Source organism: Zeus faber (assembly GCF_960531495.2).
Source record: "Zeus faber genome assembly, chromosome: 18".
Lineage (NCBI taxonomy): Eukaryota > Metazoa > Chordata > Actinopteri > Zeiformes > Zeidae > Zeus > Zeus faber.
The window spans coordinates 27,412,894-27,434,170 of record NC_137210.1 but is presented as its reverse complement, the minus strand read 5'-3'; the positions used below and the strand labels follow the sequence as shown (position 1 = coordinate 27,434,170).

At 46.6% G+C, this 21,277-nt stretch overlaps 2 protein-coding genes across 3 annotated transcripts; both read right to left on the bottom strand.

Annotated features, from left to right (window-relative positions):
• On the bottom strand, nucleotides 1–13,295 carry pknox1.1 (pbx/knotted 1 homeobox 1.1). The gene is made up of 11 exons (XM_080018553.1): nucleotides 13,285–13,295; nucleotides 10,263–10,374; nucleotides 8,808–8,938; nucleotides 6,627–6,798; nucleotides 6,302–6,505; nucleotides 6,029–6,146; nucleotides 5,183–5,280; nucleotides 4,199–4,327; nucleotides 3,132–3,208; nucleotides 1,859–2,025; nucleotides 1–1,122 (listed from the first exon to the last, which is right to left on the bottom strand). The coding sequence occupies exons 2-11, from the start codon at nucleotides 10,314–10,316 to the stop codon at nucleotides 944–946; spliced, it is 1,329 nt and encodes a 442-aa protein (XP_079874679.1). The 5' UTR covers nucleotides 10,317–10,374; nucleotides 13,285–13,295; the 3' UTR covers nucleotides 1–943.
• A 1,322-nt stretch (nucleotides 13,296–14,617) lies between these two features.
• ndufv3 (NADH:ubiquinone oxidoreductase subunit V3) lies at nucleotides 14,618–21,133 on the bottom strand. Of its 2 annotated transcripts, none has more exons than XM_080019228.1 (4): nucleotides 21,052–21,133; nucleotides 19,074–19,185; nucleotides 17,241–18,479; nucleotides 14,618–14,962 (listed from the first exon to the last, which is right to left on the bottom strand). In XM_080019228.1, the coding sequence occupies exons 1-4, from the start codon at nucleotides 21,094–21,096 to the stop codon at nucleotides 14,802–14,804; spliced, it is 1,557 nt and encodes a 518-aa protein (XP_079875354.1). In that variant the 5' UTR covers nucleotides 21,097–21,133; the 3' UTR covers nucleotides 14,618–14,801. The 2 variants fall into 2 exon arrangements, with proteins under 2 accessions (XP_079875354.1, XP_079875353.1); XM_080019227.1 differs by having other exon boundaries at nucleotides 19,074–19,188; nucleotides 21,052–21,119.
• Nucleotides 21,134–21,277: the final 144 nt, after the last annotated feature.

Here is a 21,277-nt window from a genome sequence, read left to right as displayed (position 1 = left end):
TACTTCTCAAGTTTGTATATAAAAATAAGCATATCTCCTTTCAGTTTTTTGAGTCCCGTTACGGGAGCCGTTGAGTCAGTCATAACAAGAGTGTGCACATCTACTCAAAAACACAAGCATGCAATAAGTGGAGGCGGCCCCTAACGGATCCGCCCGGTGAAGTGTTGGCATCCAAGATGAGAGGAAGGACGACGTGGTTACGAGAGGAAAAATAAAAAATAAAATAAAATGGGAAAATTACTCTACATTAATTAACAAACATCGCCTCAGGTGTGTGTGTGTGTTGTTTTTTTTCCGATAACACTTCCTTTTTTTTTTTTTTTTTTTTCCCCCAACGTCTCAGAGTTTACAATATAATACAAAAAAGTGCACTCGCCTACATTGACTACATTGTAATAATAAAAAAACGGTTTCTGAAATGAAACTTGACGTGCAACAAAGGCCTCCGTCCAGTAGGGGCCAGTAGTGCTCCCGTCCGTACATCCTGTGATTTTGTGCTCTATGTAAACCGTGTGTGTGTGTGTGTGTCTGATTTGCAATTCACCGATCGAGACAAAGCCGCGTTCAAAAGCGTCCACTGCACCGTGGGAAATGTTTTTTGGATCAACTTTAGAAAAACGCTTCAGTTTGTTGAAGCTCTGTTTTCTACGCTGATCCAAAACATTTAGTTACGTATTGAGGTGCATTGTGGGTCATTTACAGAGTAACGTTTTGTGTGTACCAGTTTTTTCCAGTGAGATTTGGAACTTCTTATAAAATGGCCGACGCGCTGTTCCATCCACCGCTGGGCGAGCAATTTTGAACGCAGCCCAAAGACGACAAGTGTGTGTGTTTGGGTTGATTTGTAGTCCGACACACACACACACCTCGCATAATGTCTTTGTACGGACGTGCAGGTGTGTGTGTGTGTGTGTGTGTGTGTGTGTGTGAGGGCGCTGGCCCTCTACTGCAACGAGTCGCTGTTGTCCAGTCCCAGCCCGGCCATGTCGTCGTCGTCCTCGTCGCCGCTGTCTCCTGACTCGTCCTCGCTGTGGCCGCCCAGCATCACCTGCTGCACGGACAGCGTGGCGCCGTCCGATGTCAGGCTCTGCAGGCCCTCCATGCTCATCGTCACCATGGTGCCTGGGGAGGGGGAGACGTGCCGCGTGTGAGTACAACGATCAGTGTCTTTTGGGAGCCTTCTGTCGCCGTCGCAGCCTGGCCCTGCATTGTGTCATCCTGGTACTTTTTAACCTAATTTGAGCCTTAATTTGAGCACTATACTATGGTTTTGGATGTAGGAAAGACTAATTTGGTGAACTGGAGTGCTGGGATGTCACGATCTAGGAAGAAAGAAAAATGATATATAAAATTGCTGATTAATTATCATACAAATAATTGTTATTTTAATTACAATTTAAGTGTTTTTCCACATTTTGTCACTATCATAGCATAAACATAATCAAATCACACGTTTTGATCTACCGACATGTTCCGGTAGAATGGATCTTTACAAATTCCTGAATCGATTTGAAAATTGTAATACTTGGTTTGGAAGCTATGCAACAGTTTTCCCCTTAAATTAAACACTGGCCTAGTCACAAATCAGTTGAACAGACCAAATTGTAATGCACATTATATGGTACTAAATAAAAACAATTCTCATTATGTATCTTATGAGATCCTTCTCGAGATCCAGCCCGAGTACAGTTAGTTTGTGCGACATGGAATCGCACGTCATTCACATTTTAATGATTGCAACACTTGCAATTTTGGCTCACAACACGACTGTGTAATCTTAATACTTGACAAAATAATTTCTGGTCGTGGTGGTGACAGATGTTGAGCAGTAGAGTTCCATCAGCAGGGGGCGTCGTACCGTCTGGCATGGTGACCTGCTGCTGGCTTCCTCCCACGGTGGCGATAGAGTCGGGCCAGAAGCGCTGCAGCGGTCGGTTCTGGGCGCTCTTCTTCTTGGTTTTGGGCGTCTCGGAGGAGCTGGCGTCCAGCATGGGCTGCAGGATCCTCCGCCGCGCGTTGATGAACCTGCGGGGGGCGCAGTTTTTTTTTTGTTTGTTTTTTTTTTTTACTTTACAGAGTAAAGCTTCTCAACAGGGGGCAGGGAAACCTGCCGCCCGCTTACGGGCCGGCAGGTATGATACAGCCTCTATAGTGTTCTACTTTTTCTAAATGTAGTCGTACTTTATTTAGCAACAATTTGCAAAACAAAATGATCAAACCGTGACTCGAAAGATGAACAAACATGTTCACGTTTTTGCTCTACCACATAACATACCCCACTCAGGAATTGAAGCTGCTGACGAGTGTCCGAATGAGAATCCAGAGGTCGTCGGGGACGTTAAACAGCCCGGGCTTTTCAGAAGAGGTTCGCACGCAAAGTCAAAAAACAAGTTGGGGGCTTGGTGGTGGTGAGGTTTAAGTCATGCCACCGCAGTTTGGTTTTTAGCCCAACGTTAATTTTTTTAACTCCTGGTGATGACATTTATGCTTCAAAAATCGTCAGAGTGGTGAGGATTATCCTGCTGAACAAAAGTATCAAACCTTTGTTTGCCACGGAGCTTATTTTCTGCAATAATCCAAAATCCCACCGGCTTTTTGACGAGGGAACCAGGGCGGGGCTGACTTCCTGCACGGCCTCAGTCATCCCTGCTGCACTATTATGATACACACCAGGTCATTCTTCCTTCCCAGAATCTAACCCATAACTCGTCACGTCGTCCTGATTGAAAATGGCTGTAGTTTAATCCCATTTGAGAAGAGGTTTTTGTATAAAAATATCTTAAAAAGCCCTTTTACCAAATACTATTAAAAAAGGGAGAATGTTTAATATTCTCCCTTTTTTTTTTATATAGTATTTGATAAAGGGGCAGACGACAAAAAGGGACAGTATTTGATATAAATCCTTGTCACATTCACTGTCATTTTACTTTCCCACACTGAACCTCTGATAGGAAACTAAGGATTTTCTCTATGGTTAAGTATAAAGGAAAGAATTGGGCTCAGATGTAGACTTTGGGTTCATATATAGATGAATCCAGACAATATTAATGTTGAAATGAAGACCGCCATTGATTTAAATGTAATGTCTCACATTTGTAAAAACAAAATTGAAGACATTTTGGCAGACTCACCAGTTGTTGACCTGCAGTAGCGTCAGGTTGGTCTGAGTGGCGATCTGCTTCTTTTCATCCTCTGTTGGGTACGGGTGCTACGGCAACACACAGAAAACAACAGGTTTAATGTGCTTTTCAATTAAACACACCAGAAAAATGTTCATTCATTTGTATCTGCATGGATATAAATGAATCACTTGGCGGGTGTAGTGCTGAGGACCCAAGGACGTGCAGTGTCCAATTTGGTGCAATTTGGACACGTGTATGGTATTTATAAACTTTCAATAAACAGTGAGTGGGCGGGGCTTCAGGTACAACTTTAACCTGCAGGTTCATCTTCCATTGCGGAACACAGGGCTGAATCGTTGACATTTTACCAAACGGTGCCATTCAAATGTCTTTGAAGGTCTAACATTTTGAACGGGCGTCCCCTGAACGTCCCATTCAGGAGGTTTCATGTCGCAACTTACGGAAAAGTCCATTTTAACTTTAATAACAGTAACTAGGTTAGTCCTACGTAAAATGAAAAGTTCACTATGCTGTTGCTGTGGCTATTTTTACTTTTAGTAGAGGAAGCTTCTGCACGAGGCATAGTAGTAATTTGTCTCTTTGCGTCAGGGTCACGATCAGCCTATTTTATGTCAAGTAGGTTATGTTGTGATAATGACCCGCTGACCACAGATGGTCACGCTTATTACATGTCTACTTACTAAGTAAATGAATTGACATGAAATATTAATTTAAAATAATTGTATTAATAGTACGCCCTGTTTGAGGGATTCCACGACCAGGTTGCAAGCTATTCAGCTATTCAGCCTACATGACTTACCTATGCTGAATGGGACATTGCCATGAATTGTGAATTTGATTCTGCACTGGTCTCAAAGTCTTCCATTGTAATTTCATAGTAGAATCACAAGATGGCGCCGCTAACACTCATTATTCAGAAATAACTGACCGCTGATCGCCGCTACGGTCCAATCGGAATCTAGTGTTCCACAGAGCCGTGTAATAATTTGCAATAACGACCCTCTACTTGTACACTACTTCTGAATTATTTAATCTGCAGGTGAAACCACACTCACCCCGATGTGCTGAAAGAGCCAGGAGCGCATAACGTTGGTGGCCTGCTTGGGCAGGACGCCGCGCTTGTTTTTCGAAGAGGTGTCATCGTGGTTGAAGAGGTTCAGGTCCTGATGAAACTGCAGCTGGAGCTGAGAGAGGATCACACATTAGAGCTGCTGGGACAGCATCAGCAACATGGCGGCAGCACGAGCCCCGCCCTGCCGCTCAGATAGTCTGAACTGTCCCAGTCGGTACTTCCCATCTGATCGACGTTGATAAACAGCAAGAACTCCAACTTTTACAAACTTTTTGTCTTGTTTTCTTTCATTATTCTATGTAAAATATGTTTAATTAGATATTACCTCTATTATCAATACCAAAAATAAGCACTAATATGATACAATACACAAGGTTGATCAGGCATAAGCTGGGCTTTCCCACATGGACACTATTTGGGCTCACTGCGCAGCCAGCAACACTATCAACGCTACTCTACCTCCCAGTTTAGTCCGTATTGTCCACACATTTTTAATTTTCATACTTTAAACACCAGAGGGCAGAAGTGGGTAAAATATAGGAATACTTTTAAATTCTTTGTCAGCTAACATTGGAATACATTTTTTCTTTTTCTGACAAGCATCTACTTTTATTTCTGATACAGAGAGAATGTGTTAGTTGCACTTAGGCTTGAAATTGTTTCTGTACTGTTGCCTGTTACACTTTTCAGTTTGCTTCAAATGTTAAAAATATTGTGACAGAATGGAGCTGTGAACATTTTCAAAATGCAATTTCAACATGTCTATTCGGGTTCAGATAACTTCTGATGGTTGTACCATCATTTTGCATCCGAATTTCCCATAAATTCATGTTGTGAAGAATTGATTGAAAATTTAAAATTCCACAGATCAACTTCGAGTGCTCGTTAGCGGCAGCCTTCATTTTAACCGCAAACCCTCAACCTGCAGTTAGAAAATAAAGGGTTTGGATGCGGGAGGAGAGTGTACCTGATTGTTCTGGACGCGTATCGTCCCCGGCGAGATCGCCTGTGTCACCACCTGACCCTGGGGAGTCACCACGGTAACAGGCTGATACACCGTCCCCCCTGGGGACACACACACACACACACACACACACACACACACACACACACACACACACACACACACACACACACACACACACACACACACACACACACACACACACACACACACACACACACACACACACACACACACACACACACACTTAGGGAATTCCGTCTCTGCAGACAGGGAAGACAACGAGCCAGATTGAGTTGCGAGTCGGTGCCAGAGGAGGTGAGAGACGTTGGACCAGGACGACGATGAGTCAGTAACCACAAATAACAGTGTGGCGATTAAAGAGCTATATTTAAATAATCCGAAATGTATACTGCGTTATCCTCCAAACTGTGGTGTTGCAGCAGCACACATCAAAACAAAAAGGCAATAATAATAAAAGAACATTTTTACAATAGACAATGAGCCTGGAAATATTATTTTTCCAAAATGTGAAGCTTAAACAGTCTACATCAGAACCAAGAAACTGTTTGGAGGGCCATAACAGGCCCGCAAGCCAGAGGCTGCCCACCCACTCCTCCAATGGAAGAAGAGTGTGAATTTGTTTAGATTATTCATTTTTGGGACGTTGAGGTTGAGTGCACAGTCTGTTCATTTTTATCATTTATTGTGCTGCTTTTTTTTTGGGCTGAACATTTGTCGATATAGGATTTGCATCCTAACATAAAAGAACCGTGGACGTGTTTGTGTGCATCTGGTGCGGAGGTGTAGCACGTTCTGTACGTGTGTATGGGGGTGGCACAGACGTACCTGCTACCACCTGGGATGGGTTGACGGTCGTCACGGTAACGTTGCCTTGCTGCAGCGCCGACGCCGGCACCATGATCTGACCCTGGGAGCTGATGGTCCCCGTGAAGGAGCTGGGGGGCTTTTTGGACACACACACATAAATACACACACACACACACACACACACACACACACACACACACACACACACACACACACACACACACACACACACACACACACACACACACACACACACACACACACACACACACACACACACACAGTTCCTACCTGGGTCTTGGTGGGTGAGAAGCCCTGGACCTGCTGTCCCAGGACGGGGGAGTAGGGGCTCCCCGGCTCCCCGCTCAGCAGGGTCTCGCTGTTCATCTTGGTCTTGAGGCAGGCGATGTAGCGGCTGCAGAAGTCCTTGCACAGGTCGCTCACCTTCTCCAGCTCCAGCAGGTGGATCCGTAGCACCTGGATGGCCTTCACCATCTGGGGGTCGGGGGATCAAAGGTCAGCGGTAGGAGTTAACAGGTGGATTTCCCGAACCTGACCGGAGCTATTTTATGGGGGGGGGGGGGGGGAAGCGGGCTCCAGGCGACAGTGTCCTCACCAGGTTGTCGAGGTCGGGGTCCTCGCTGAAGAAGGCCTTGCCCTCCTTCTCCTGACCGCGCACAAAGTTCTCGATGTCAACATCGAAGCTGGCCGAGGTGATGCAGTCGGAGCTCTGCGTCGACTGTTCACACTTCTCGAACAGCAGAGCGAGCAGCGGGAACAGGGGGTGCCTGGGCGGGACGGCGGTCCAATTCATTATTTCATTTTAAATCTGATGTACGTTTAATCCGGCGGAGGTCCGTTTGGGTCTCACTACACGTCGTGTTGTTCCAGCAAAAGTCCAGAGTGAAATGATATCGGCTGTTACCCGAGCAAGATACAGTGCGAGAAGGAGGTTTGCTCTTCAGTTTATTAGCCGTGTTAAACCACTTGTTTCGAATATATATTTCTAGGGCAAAAAAAACAAAACAAACAACAACAAAAAAATATATATATAAAATTGGATTCAAACCATTGTTTCAACGTATGAATTGATTTGAAAACTGTAAGAGTGATACTTTGGAGGTTATGCAACCTTTTTCCGCTAAAATCAAATACCACATAAAATTCAAAATTCATTGAATTTATATTAGATCAAATTAATATTTGTCTTTATCTATGTATCGAACATCATGGAAATAATTTCAAATAGTATACTTAAATACTGGAAGCAATTGTCATTATGTATAAAATGCCAATATAATCGATACTGAATTGACGGCCATTGATCCTTTTCGGTGTATTGTGACGTTCCCTCCGCCTCGCTGTGTTTTCACGCCCGTTTCTCACAGAGGTTGTAAACACATCTCGAGGCGGGAGGTGCTAAAACTCAGCCTCGTGAGTCAGAGCAGAACGACCTTGAGAGCCAGGCTGAGAGTGGCTACAGAGTTCACCAGCTTTAAAACAGTTTGAACGACACTTTTTGAAATGCCACTTGAAGCGAATTTTGAGACCCATTCTGTCATTTCTCAGGAGGAGAAATTGTTACTAAACTGCGGTTGTGGTGAACTGCAACATGCATTCAAAATGTGCATACTTTGATAAGACAACACTGAATTAATCCCCCGGAGGGAAATTCGGAATTGATAACATCAACATCCCTTTTTCTGAATTCATACATATTTATACAATCAAAACTTTCTGTGCAATTTAGGGCTGTACTTTTTATAATATTGATTCAACACATTTGCAAAGCTGCAGATACTCTGACTGAACATCAGCTGCAAAAAGCATGTGAGGTCATAAACCAAAGACTTTCTTAGTTTCCAGTCAGGACTCCTGAAAATACCGTCCTCGAGGCTAAACACGAGGCGTTCCAGAGAGGTGCAGGCGCCGACAGCGCCGCACAAAACTCAATGCACATTTACACCTTTTTCTCCTCAATTTCCCTCGGGGGAATTAATAACGTGTCATCTTAAATCGTTAAAGTGATTCATCAAACATAACGCGCACATTTCTCCAAGGATCTGGCAGTCTGCGCCAGTGAACATTCCATGGACGTCCAATTGATTGTTTTTCTACTCTTGACTCTCCATTCAACTTTTTAATCACCGTTTAACCTGGATTTTGTCAGCCAGCGCCTCTGAAAACATTTTGCTGGAGAAATGTCAACATTTCAGCGATTAAACCTGAGATTAAAGAGTCAATCACAGTAACTTTGCGTTGTAAAATGTCACTTAAACACATGTCTGGAAAAACAATACCTCAATAAGATAATATAAACATAGACAACATAAATTATCTGTTCACATATCTCAACAAGATTTTACCCAAAGATGAATAAAATAACAACAGCACATTCATAGTTTTATTATAAATTATTAGTGAATCATTGGCAGTCAGATTGCTATCGCGCAATATGAAAACATTAATTAAATGAACAAAATAGTTGACAGTCAATTCAGACAAGTTTATACTTAATAAATTAATTTGAATCAGTGTCATCACTAATAGTTTACTACTTTGTGAGAAAGCTGCGTGCTTTTACAAAGTGATTAGTTAGGCCACACGTTAGCTGATTCAATCGTTTGATAAGGGTCAGGAACGGACAGTATTTGGTTTATATTATTATATTACTTTGCACTCGGAGCATTTTTATGATTTGGTCATTGACCCTCATGTACCGATGTAGTCGAGCACCCAGTACCGTGTGGAGATTAAATGTGACACACACACAGACACACACATGGGGGGGGTGTACCGGTATATGGAGGCTTTGTCTGCGTCCATGGGTGTCTGGGGCTCGGTGTGGGCCGGGCTCGGAGCCTCCACCAGAGTCTCCACCATGAACTTGTGCTCCGAGTCGCTGTCGCTCTGAGCCACGCCCTGCATCTGGACATCAGGGAGAGACACGGAGCGGACCAGATGAAGACATGACAACAACATTTTGAAGAAGGGAGAAATGAAGACATCATGTGACAAAAGCAGAGTTGCTGCAGGGTGAAAACCCCGAAAAGGAGCTTTGATCTGATGTATTATTGATTTTCTCCCTCTGTTTAGAAGACAACTTCACATGACTCACTTTGCATTATTGCCTCTTTGAAAGGAGGATTGTGAACAGTGTCAGCGTGTGCGTGTGCGTGTGTGTGTGTGTGTGGTTTAATATCCAAACATCTTTATTTTTAATGATGTCTATGTGGCACTGGTTACGAATGACGGAGGAAGACCAAGCCTTCGGAAGGGGAGAAACTGCCATGGAACCGCCCCCCCCCCCCCCCCCCGCCTCCCAAACACACTAAAAGGAACAAACATCCACAGAGAACAAGAGCCTGTCGGGGTTCAACCGCCATCTTGTTGTTCAGGCATCTGCGCTGCTGCAGTGGCCTTGAGCAAAACGGCGGAGCGGGGTACACAGGCTACATAAATGAGTTAATAACTACAAATAACTTCTGGCAGGGAACCGGCAAACAGAAGTTGCGAGGCATCGTCCTCCGTGCCGCATGGTGTTCAGGTGGCCGCTGCCGCTCGAGGGGCTGCTGGTGATGCTCCATTTAAGGCGTCTTCATTGATCGCTCGCCAAGCGTCTCCTCTGCTTTCCCACGTTTTAATGCCCGGCTGCCTTCCAGCAGCAGAAATCCCATCTCAGGCCATGTGACTGAGGCAACAATGACTTGGACTGAGCACAAACAGGCTAAAAATACTTGTTTGCTTGGGGTGGAACATTTCTTGTTAGTCACAGATCTTTCTCGGCTCTCACAGACACCCGACCAATTTTGGCACGGGAATAAAAGATGTTTTGTAAGCAATTTACATAAGAGCAGAGGAGCAGAAATTTGGCTCAATGTTACATCACACTACCAGAGTGATTTATTTGCGGTGGCTAATCGCAATATGAGACTCGCACCACTAATAGATTCGCCAAACTGAAGTAATGACATCAACAGCCATTCTTGTGTCGCACGGATAAAAGCTTTTCCTTTGTGGGGCCTGATCGGGATTTGACTGGCCAGTTGGAACATACACACGTAACTCAAGCGATTTAACATTACACCAAGACACAAACTCCCCGTGCGCAGGTTATTATTCCCTTCGACATTTAAACCTGTGACGATGTACTTCCAAGTGATTCTGGCGTAATTACATTTTATCCCAAACACTGAGCGAATCACGCAGGCCTTGACTGAGCTGCAGACTTTATTCTCCCCCTGAGACCCACCTGCTGCTCTCCTTCTGGGTACTTGTCTATGGAAACCGACTGGGCTGCCATCATGTTCAGTGCAGAGGCTGCAAACACTGGGGCATTATCGAGCGGAGGGACAGTGGGCGACCTTTACAAGACACACACAGACACACAGGCATAGCATGTTCATGGAGTCACTCAGAAAAACCTTTAAAACCCAAGACTCGTTTGGATTATGTGGATTTAAAACAGCATTATAACATGTTTTAATTGTCACAGTTTATCAGATGATGCATATAAAATATATATTTTTTTAGATTATGGAGGACACTAAATGTGTCCTGAGAATCTGCCCTATTAACGCTGGTGGTTATTCGTGTGTGTTGCCCTCTTACACACAGACACACACACACACACATTAAGGATGTCGGGAGAACAGGTTTAACCAAAAGGTTTGTAAGACTGAGTAGTGACTGGCAATACCAAGCAAATGTGTAATAACTTACTTTACATTGTAGATGTCAATGTCATTTAGTAATAACATTGTGAGAACTTACTCATCCATTGTTATCATGCCCAGTGTTGTATACATTATTATTCAGCCTGTGAAGAGATATCCATCTATTTTTATACCCAGTCAATACTAACAACCGTACTGCCACGTAGCCCCTGCCATAGCCTTTCAACTTACCCTGCACATAGAACACATTTGTATATTCTGTGTACCGTATATAATTGTGTTTTTTTCAGAATGTTAAGCTGTTTCTCTACACAAAAACACACTTATCTTTACCGAGACAAATTCCTTGTGCATGAAAATGTAGTTGGCTGATTAAACAGATTCAGAAAAGAATTATATTGGGGACAACATTAAGATAGATGCTTTATTTATCTATATTCTAAACATTCGGCATATCTAATTGAAATGGATTTTCACTGGATATTGAGGTGTGCGATCCCCTTCACATTCAAAAACACATGGACGAACATTATTCTTTAGGCTTGGACCCAATCATTTATTAGGCAGGGGTGGAAAGTACTGTATATCAGTATATCTTTCAAGTATCTATAATATACTTAAAGGTGCAGGGCATAGAACTTAGTGGCATCTAGCGGCCAGGTTGCAGATCAAAACCAAATGAATGCCACTCCCCATGGCCGTGAAACACAGCGGCCTCCGTGGAAGAGACGGCGTCTGCAAAACTTGCAAAAGTTCCTCTCCAGAGACAGTGTCTGGTTTGTCCATTCTGGGCTACTGTAGAAACATGGCAACCTGCTACCCACATAGATAAAAGCGGCTCAATCTGAGGTGACGCCAACAGTATGATTCTTATGGAATTATACACTAATCAAAACATACTTATGATCTTTACATTCCATTTCCGCCGAATCCGTTCCATAAATTCTACACACTGCACCTTATACTCAGTTTCAGAGACTTGACATTTTCCCCACTTAATTTCGAACAATTATCTATACTTTATGTATGCATTTCTAACACAGCTACAAAAAAGAACGGGATTTATATTCAGATTTAAAAACAAGCCTGTGCTAAAAAAAATTAATAAATACATAAAAATAAAAACATGAACAAAACACGGACTGGATCTATTAAAATGGTCATCAATCATTCATTAGATCCCTATTGTTGTAATTAATAACTATAACTACACCTTCACTATGCTTTTAAAAGCTATTCGGAATCTGCAGAAAACCCATGATAGACTGTTTTTGTCGTGGCACTGTAATATATTGAAAGTACTTTTAATACTTGAAGTACATTTCAGAAAGTACTTATTTGAGGTAACTGCCTGCGCACTTCCACCGCAGATTACAGGTTTTTAATCGCGGAAAACAATATAAAAGGCATAATAGCAGACATCACAAACGAGAATCTGGGGGCTGAGAGGGGACTTCCAACACACGGAGCACAGGGTGCGACGAGTCGCAGTGTTGCCACAACACGCCCGGCATGACGGACCGAGTTATCCGACGACACATCAGGCATTCACACAGAAAATAAAGTCATTACCCAGTTAAATAATTTAAAAAAAAAGATTATTTTTTCCGGACGAGCTCAGAACTCAGCAACCCCGTGATTTTTATGACATTCTTTTATTATGCGTCCCATACAGAACGACCAGCGTGTGTTTACATTTATACGCTCAGCCAATAACCAACCATGCCGCTCAGCCCCTGCCATAGCATTTTAATGTTTTTATTTACCCTGTGTATAGAGCATATTTGCTGTTCTTTTTCTTTCTTTATGGACCATTTTATGCCAGTTGTCCGCACTACAACGCACCAGCCCAGGCTCCTTGCACATGGACGCACACTTCGCCGAATAAACACGTCGGGATTTATTAATAGCCATTGGCGTGCTAAGCTAAGTAGCACGCTGCTACGGCGAGCGACGAGCCAAACGCGAAACGCCACAATTAGCATCGCCCGGGAGCACGCTAACGGGTTAGCATCGCCCGGTCTCTTTAATGCGACGGGGGCCGGGCGTCATGGCGGCGTCTCCGCGTTCCCCAGAAACCACCGTCGTCGCCGGGAAAGGAGGGGAGAAAAAAAACCAACAAAAACAAAAAAATAAATAACCCCCCCCCAACCGTCGGTGCTAACGAGCTAGCGGCAGGGAGGCCGGCCGCCGCCGCCGCGTCCTCCCTCCCTCCCCTCGCCCCGCTCCGCTCCGAGGGGGTAAACCCGGGGCCTTTCGCCCTCTCCGCTCCTCCACAATCCTCCTCTTCCCCCAGAACCGCGGACATATTTCCCCCCCTCTCTCTCTCTCTCGCTCGCTCTCTCTCTCCCCCTCTCCCTCTGCCTCTCTCTCTCTCTCTCTCTCTCCTCGCGGACACATTTTTTAAATTCTCGCCGCCGCCGCCGCCGCCCCCCGCCGCCGCCGCCGCCGCCGCTCCGTCCTTTCCTTCCCCCCTCCCCCGGGTCCGGTCCGCGGTCCCTCGCCCTCCGGGTACTTTTTGTTGTGGTTTCGCGCGGCGCCCGGACACTTTGATTGATAGGGAACGGGCAGAAAGCGGCGCTTTGAGTGACAGCTTACCTGGGTGCCAATCTTCGTCACACTGACAAGCGGCTGCAGCAATCGGGACGCGCAGTGGCCGCGCTGCGTCACCGCGTAACGGACGCGGCTCATGAATATTCATGTTGTGGGAGGAGCCACGGCGCTCTTCTCCTCCTCCTCCCTCCCCCCTCCCTCCCCCCTCCCTCCCCCCTCCCTCCCCCTCCCTCCCCCTTCCCGGAGGTTGCGGTGAGGGGTTCGACTCCTTTTTTCGGAGCCGGCCCTTAACGAGTCGTTCAGTTAAAAATAATAATAATAATAATAATAATAATAATAATAAAATAATAACCATAACAACAACAATAATATAATAATAATAACAATAATAAATATTCGTTCGTTGGGTTCCGCTGGCGTTCGAGGACGGGGCTCCACTCAGCGACGAATCGCTCAACGGGGTCATTCGACAGAACCGTCGAAATGTCCCGCTCGGGCGGAGTCCCCCCCCCCCCCCTCCTCGCCCCCATGATCCCCAGTGTCTCCCAATTTTGGGCGGAGAGACGCGAGGCCGCGCACCACCAACCGGAAATGTACTTCTGTCACAATGAGGTGTTTTGGCGGAACGCGGAGGGTTAAATCAAGGTCGCATTTGATAGTAATTCGCGCTGGACCCGACGTCAGTCCTCGGTCGCCGCTCCCCCAGTTTCAGGACCCGGTTCGTTCTCGCGTAACAGTTCGGTCGGAGCGGCGCCGGTCGCCCGACTCATTCCAAAGACCCGGTTCCTGGCGAGCGGCTCGTCGGCGAGCCTCGCGCCACTTCCGCCCCCCCCCGGACTCCGCGCGTCCTGCTGGGCGCGGGGAGCTGTGCCCTCCTTCAGCCCTTTTTGAGGAAACAAAACAAAAAGAGAAAACAAAAAAAGAAGAGGAACGGAACGCACGGAAACACGTTTCCCGTCTCACACCCCCCCCCCTTCGCATTTTTATTTACGCCTCCCTTGCGCGCGTCTCAGAGCCGCGGACGCGGGTTGTTGATGCGCGCCGCGCCGCGCCGCATATAGCCTGATAATTAGGGCATGATGTGCCGCGCAGGCAGCAAGAGTCAAAATTGGAAATCATTAAAATAGAAGCAGATAAACCACTTGCGCACTCAGCGCTATTCAAATGACCCCCCGGCGGCACCGATGCTGCAGAAAAGACGCGTTTGATCTCTGCCAAGCCCCCCCCCCCCTACACACACACACACACACACACACACACACACACACACACACACACACACACACACACACACACACACACACACACACACACACACTCCTTTATGTAAGACAATGAAAGCAGAGCTGCAGTGGGGAAGAAGAGCCAGGATCCAATCTGTGTTTCAGCAGAACATGCATTTTTTTAATAACAGCACAATCACATGTAGGTGTCAGGTCGTCTCTCATTTCTTATACAATGCAGCGGGGATGCTGCGGGGGCGGGGGGCGCCATCACTTATCATTCTCCTAAAAGGGACGGGTCGGGTGTTGACGGAGGGTCCCGGCGACCCGGGAGCCCCTCTAGTCCCGGGGCGCGGGCCCCCGGGAGGAGGGCTGCGGCAGGCGGTACTTGGCCATCTCCACGTCCATGTCCACGAAGGTGAAGGGGTTGTAGCCGTGGTGCTGGTTGTTCTTGTAGGTGCTGTTGTCGAAGGGCTCCCCGGGCTCGGCTGGAGCCGCCTCTGCAGGGGCGGAGAAATTAAAACAAACAAACAAATACATAAATAAGGGAGACAAATGAGGAAGGAACCCAGTGTCTGGAACAAAGTGTCTCTGTGATAGAGGATACAAAAAAAAACAACCATGCATCTCCCGACCGCTTGACATATAAAACACATCTGTCCTGTCTCCGCGGCCCCACAGCGTCTTCACAAAAGAGATAAAATACCAAATTTGAGAGCGATGACCTCATCAGGCCCCAGAGCTTTGTGTCTACCGCTCCGCAGCTGATGGGGGGGAGAGCGCGTTTAAATATTCACACGCGCGTCCGACAAAGGCGGTTTACGACGCTTCCTCCCAGGCCGCGGTGACAGGAAGGCGTGAACAGCCCGCAGTCGCGTTTCTTTTTCTTTTTTTTTTTTTTTTGCGAGGGGGGAGAGAGAGAGAGAGAGCAGGAGAGCCCGGCCACAGCTAGGACCCCCGACGCGGGGGAGTGAACGCCGGCAGCGGAGCGGAGGAGAAAACAGAAGGAGCAGGATGGAGAGACGGGCGCCGGCAAGCGGGCTTCAGGGCTTTAGACGGAGCAAAGCAGCTTTGTCTGTTAAACTAACAAAATGAAAATATTTTTTAAAAAAAGTTGCGGCGGCTCGTCACATTCCACTTTTCTCTTTGTTGCTTTTTTTTTTTTTTTTTTCCCCTCTCCCCCCTCCCTTCCTGACAACAGCCAATGACGCGGCCGAGCCCGAGCGCACGCTGAAGACGAACATGTTAGGGAAAAGAGGTGGAGAGGCGAGGTCGTCAACCAGGGGACGGAAACACGTCAGGGACATTTCCATACAGAGACACGTTTGTAAATGTGGGCCAAGCCGGCAAGTCGGACCAAAGTGAAGACGTGAAGACGTGAAGACATGAAGACGTGAAGACATGAAGGCATCAACAGGGGGGCTGCAGTGACTACAGTGAGGGGGCTGTTCCAGGAAGCAGGATCAGCCAATCAACCAGAGGTGCTGAGGCGTGGGCGAACCAGTCCCTCCACGGTTGAAATGTTGCTAAATCTTCCTCCCAGGTAGGACTTCCAGGTGTCTGGCTGCTCTGATCCTGCCTCCATGAAGACCCCCCCCCCCCCCCTCGCTCCCCTACCCCCGCCGGGCGGCGTCTGGTCCTCCTGCTGTCGTCAGGGAGAAAAGGATTTTAACTATTTTTTTAAAATCTTATTTCTTACATCAAAGGCCTTGAAAGCTGTAACCGTAGCTTTGGCGACAGCGTTGAAATGAAAAGACCTTCAACCTGAGAGAACCCAAAAAACCCTCCAACGTGGAAAGCAATCAGAAAGAATCTTGGGGCAACAAGTCAAATCAATCAACAAATTCAAATGAGAATTGATAAGAAAAAAGCTCAAAATGTACAAAACATTCTGGGAGTGGAGACAATGAAGAAATGTAGTGAGGAGGGTGGGGTAGGCTTAAGGTTATATTCCTAAAAAAAAATTATATATATATATATATATATATATATATATATATATATATATATATATATATATATATATATATATATATTATATACCAATATAGCAAAGTTGGGGGAGAAAGATTTGGGATTAGTGTGTGAGTGTGGCACGAGGCAGTTAGACAGGCTGTAATAAACTGCAGCGTTCTCCAAAGGGCGGAAGCAGGAAGTCGACGGATCCGAGCGGCTTCAGAGAAGAGACGTGAGATCAGGACAGATCTGATCAAAAGCACATCAGCGTGCACCACCCTCTAAATCAACAAAAAGAGAGAGAGAGCGCCACGGACCGGGGCGGCCGGCAGCCATGCAGAGGGAGCCAGTGTTATTCTCCATTGCGGCGTCGAGCCCAAGAATAGGACTTTTTCAACAGTGGACACCCACCTACCCACCCACCTCCATCCCAATCTAATGTGATAATTACTGAAAACTCCACCGGCAGAGGGCGGAGTTTGAAAAAGACCAAAACAAAAACAAACGATACTCTTTGGCTTAGTTGACAAATAGTTGGAGAACGCCGCCTTGGGAGCGGGAGTGGGCGGCAAAATATGGAATTGTTTCCAGTTGCAACCGTTCAGCAGGCACCCAAAAAAAAATAATATCTGAGGTGAACAATCAAGGATTATGCAAAAAGATAAAAAGGGAAAATAAAAAGCTGTGAAAGCCAAAGCCACCCGTGTGAGGCCCTTCCCACCCTTATAGCCCCCAAACCTGGCCTGTGTGTGGTTAGCTCCGTGGAGGAGTAGGACAGAGGGACAGGGAATGGGTTTAGGGTTGCGAGGGTGCGGCGTGTACCCTCTGCTGGGTCGACAGCCTCGGGCTCAGCCAGGGCCTCCGCCTGGAGCTCCTCTCCTGGGGCCGCGGCGAGGAGCGGAGCCGGATCCGCCAGCTCCTCGGCGCCCTCCACGGGGGCGGCGGCCTCTTCCACGGGGGTTCCAGCGGCTGCAGCCTCCGATGCAGCTTTGGCGGCGGGTGCAGCCTCGGCGGCGGGTGCAGCTTCTGCGGCGGGTGCAGCCTCGGCGGCGGGTGCAGCTTTGGCGGCGGGTGCAGCCTCGGCGGCGGGTGCAGCCTCTGCAGGGGCTCCCGGGGCAGATTCCATGCCTCCTTCCGGGGCCTCACCCTGGGATCCGGGCGCAGCGTGAACCTCCTCTGCGGCTTCGGCTGTGACCGGCGTGGACTCTGGAGAAGCAGGCGGTGCAGCTTCGGGGTCAGCTCCAGCAGCCGCGTCCGCCGCCGTTTCGACGGGGAGCCGCGACGCCGCTTCGGCCCGGGGAGACGCGTCCGCAACGGCCTCTTCGGCGGTGGCGCAGACCTGCGGGGCGGGGTCCACTAGCTCCTCGGCGCTCCCGCCGGGTACCCCGGCTGCTTCTCTGCCGGGCGCTGCCGGCGTGGGCTCCTGCGCGGTGTCGGCGCCGGGGGCCAGAGGAAGTTCAGACACCGGGGCCTCTGCATCCGGGACAGCAGCTCGTTCCTTTGTACTGCCAGGAGAAGGCGCCAAAGCTTCCCGGGCCTTCGTCTTCACCCCCCGCTCGTCATCCTCAGAATCTGAATCCGAGTCGGAATTAGAGTCGCTGTCTGACGAAGAGGAAGATGAGGAAGAGGCTTCACCCGCTGCTGGCTCAGCGATATTGGAGGTCGCCGTGGCTGTGTCCTCTGTGGTCGAAGCTGCGACCGGAGTGTCTAGCGGTGCGGGGGTTTCGGCACCCGCAGGCCCCGCGGCGGGAGCTGCATCGGCGAGAGGAGGGGCGGAGTCAGTGGTCGGCCGAGGGGCCCGTGTGACGGGTGCCGGGTCCATGGCGGCGGCGGCCGCTGTAGAGACATCCGCAGCAGGGCCAACGTCCGCAGAGAGGCCTTCTTTGGCAGCCGGGGCGTCGGCCTCAGTCGCTGTGGCGGGGCTCGTTGTAGCTGCCGCCACAACCGTCTCGGCGACGCCGACCGCGGCCGGGGAGAGCGCAGGAACCGAAAGCCTAACGGGGAAGGCAACCGCCGTCTTGTAGGCCAGCAGAGACGCTCGCTCATCGGGAGCCTCTACGGCTGAGGAGAACGGTAAACGGAACAGGGAGAGTTAATTCAACAAATAACGGAACTCAGGGACGGCAGCCGGGAGCCGCATCTGAAAGGGAAACGGAACCGCCTCATTCACACATTCCTGCACGGATCTACAGGTGCTGTGATGTCGTTTGAAAACCAGCAAACCCCTTTTTGCAATAAACTTTCAGAACGTCTTTAGTCAAACCGTTGAGGGAACCGCCTCAGAAAAAACAATCAGTAAATGAATTAAAAAAAAAAAAAGGCAATTAATCCACATTTAAAGCATGCTGTCATTTCTGTGACTGTGAATTATGTTCACATACACTTGTATTAAAAATAATTAAAATAGGATGTTAATAACTGGAATATTTTAGACAGACAACAGCAACGGCATCTGGTATTTACTCTGGAATGCCTCTGCCGCTGCAAGGAAAGAGTTACACATTTAATCTTAGCATTAGCAAATACAAACGACATTAATGTCATGAACATTATGTCCACAAGCATCGTATATGACATCACCAATACATTTAAAATGTTAAACAAAGTTATATATCAAAATGTTACACTTGACAGGAAGAAATAAAAAGACCTTACTCTTTCCTGAGGCCTCTGCCTTCTTCGCTGGCTTTGCGGGCTTCCCCCCCTGAGTGCAGAACGCTGCAGCGGAGGGACCTCTCAGGACGCTCCAGCTCTCCAGCTGCAGACACTGCTGAAATGAACCATCTTTTATGCAACCTTCGATCCAAAGATAGGCGATCAATAACAAAACAAAACAAAAAACATTTCGGACAAAATTACCTCTCTGACCAAGATTGACCTCCAAGGCCCAAATAAGATAAATCAACATCAAGGAATGGCTTATGAATATGCCATTGAATTTATTAGAGCAGTATTTTTTTCAAAGCCCTTTGCTGTTGACTGTCAAGGTGTAATTAATACACGGACACATCCTTCAATTTAAATCCTTGAAATTGAACTACAGGCTTTGCCTCTCATGTAGCACTTCCCTGTTACTCCAATATAGAGGTACCTGTACAGAGTGGTAATGGGAAATGAGGAATGACCCATAACGTAGGGGGTTATGACTGGCTTTTTTTCAACACAGCTCATTTGGAGGGTAAATGTCTTTATTTGAAAGGACGTAATATCAACACAACGCCTGACCATAACAGGGTGACACCTGTTGGATCTCACAGTTCCTTCAAGAATTAACAAACAAATGCTGTACTTCACTTTAAAATTCGAAATCATAATTAACACTCAATTCTTTAACTACCCCATACACACCCCTATAGTCACCACTCCTCTAAACCGGTATGACAAACTGCTTTTCATTGGTTTTATATCACAGATTAACTGTCAACTGTCAGCAATTTGTTAGAATCCACCGGTAATTCCTCCAAGCGGCCAACCCTAAATGAAGGGTGGTGGCAGTAAACTGTATTTATGGCACGCAGTCAGACTTGTCGATCAGCTTTGTTGGCAAGAATTAGGGTACGGCTCAACCCGCTACACGTATTGGGGGCTTGGCAGCCACAATAATAGGCAATACATTGAATCCTAAAATGAAAGTGCCACTCAGATCCATACAACGTTAAAACGTAATATACGAGAAGGTTTCTCTCAAAACACATTTTTATTTCCGGTGACTGCAACGATTGATTCCCAGGGGGGTGGGGAGCTGATGCCACTTCCACACCTTAGTTTGTTTTGAGTCAGCTCCATGATTGGAATGCAGTGGACGTTATTTTTTTACTTTTTTTTTTTTTTTTTACAGTTTACAGCAGTGGAGGGTGGTGCCCCTGCTACATAGAGTAAGTAAAGCTACATTTATACAGTATAGCACTTAAAAATACAACAACACTGTAACAAAGTGCCTTACAAACAAAGAAGAGAAAGAAACAATGGAAAATAAAACAAGAGTGGGAGACTTAACGCTATTCAAATAAACATGTGTTGCCAAAAACCATACAACGGTCTACATTGTAATAAAGTCGATAAAAATGAAACATGTCCACGCACTTGCATGATTTATTATTTTCATCATCAGCCCTGAGACTCCTAGACAGGTATCTGTAGGTCTGACGTTTAGAAATGGAAATTATATGTATTGGTATATAGTACAGTACAGTGTTTTACGCTATGGTATGGTATTGTATAGTATGGTATAGTATAACATAATATAATATACAGTTGTATAGTGTAGTGTAATATAGTATGGTGTAGTGTAGTATGAGATACTATGGTATAATATAGTATAGTATGGTACAATATAGTATACTATGGTATAATATAGTATAGTATGGTACAATATAGTATACTATGGTATAATATAGTATAGTATGGTACAATATAGTATACTATGGTATAATATAGTCGTAGAACTTCCGTATCTTTGGCAGGTAGGCTACAAACCTGCGCAGGTGGAAGGAAAGTAAGGACTGCAATTATATTGGACATAAACATTGATGTACATCCCTTCATCGATTTGAATATGAAAATTGTACTTTTATTTATCTGACAAACATGACGGATCTAGAGCGCACGACGGCCAAATGTGAACATTTATTACCTTGAGAGTTCCCGACCGACCTAACCGCAGCAAGGAGGCCGCCATTTTGCGTGCGTCTGGTTTAACCTTCCGGGTGGAAACTCGCCCGTTTTCAAACAAGGAAAACTTTATTGTACCTGTTTTTTGTTGTCCGTTTATACTAGTAAGAAAAATAGTTTTGTTTTTTCTTTACACCACACAGAGTTGCTACACTAATTTATATATATCATTGTCTATGAAAATAATT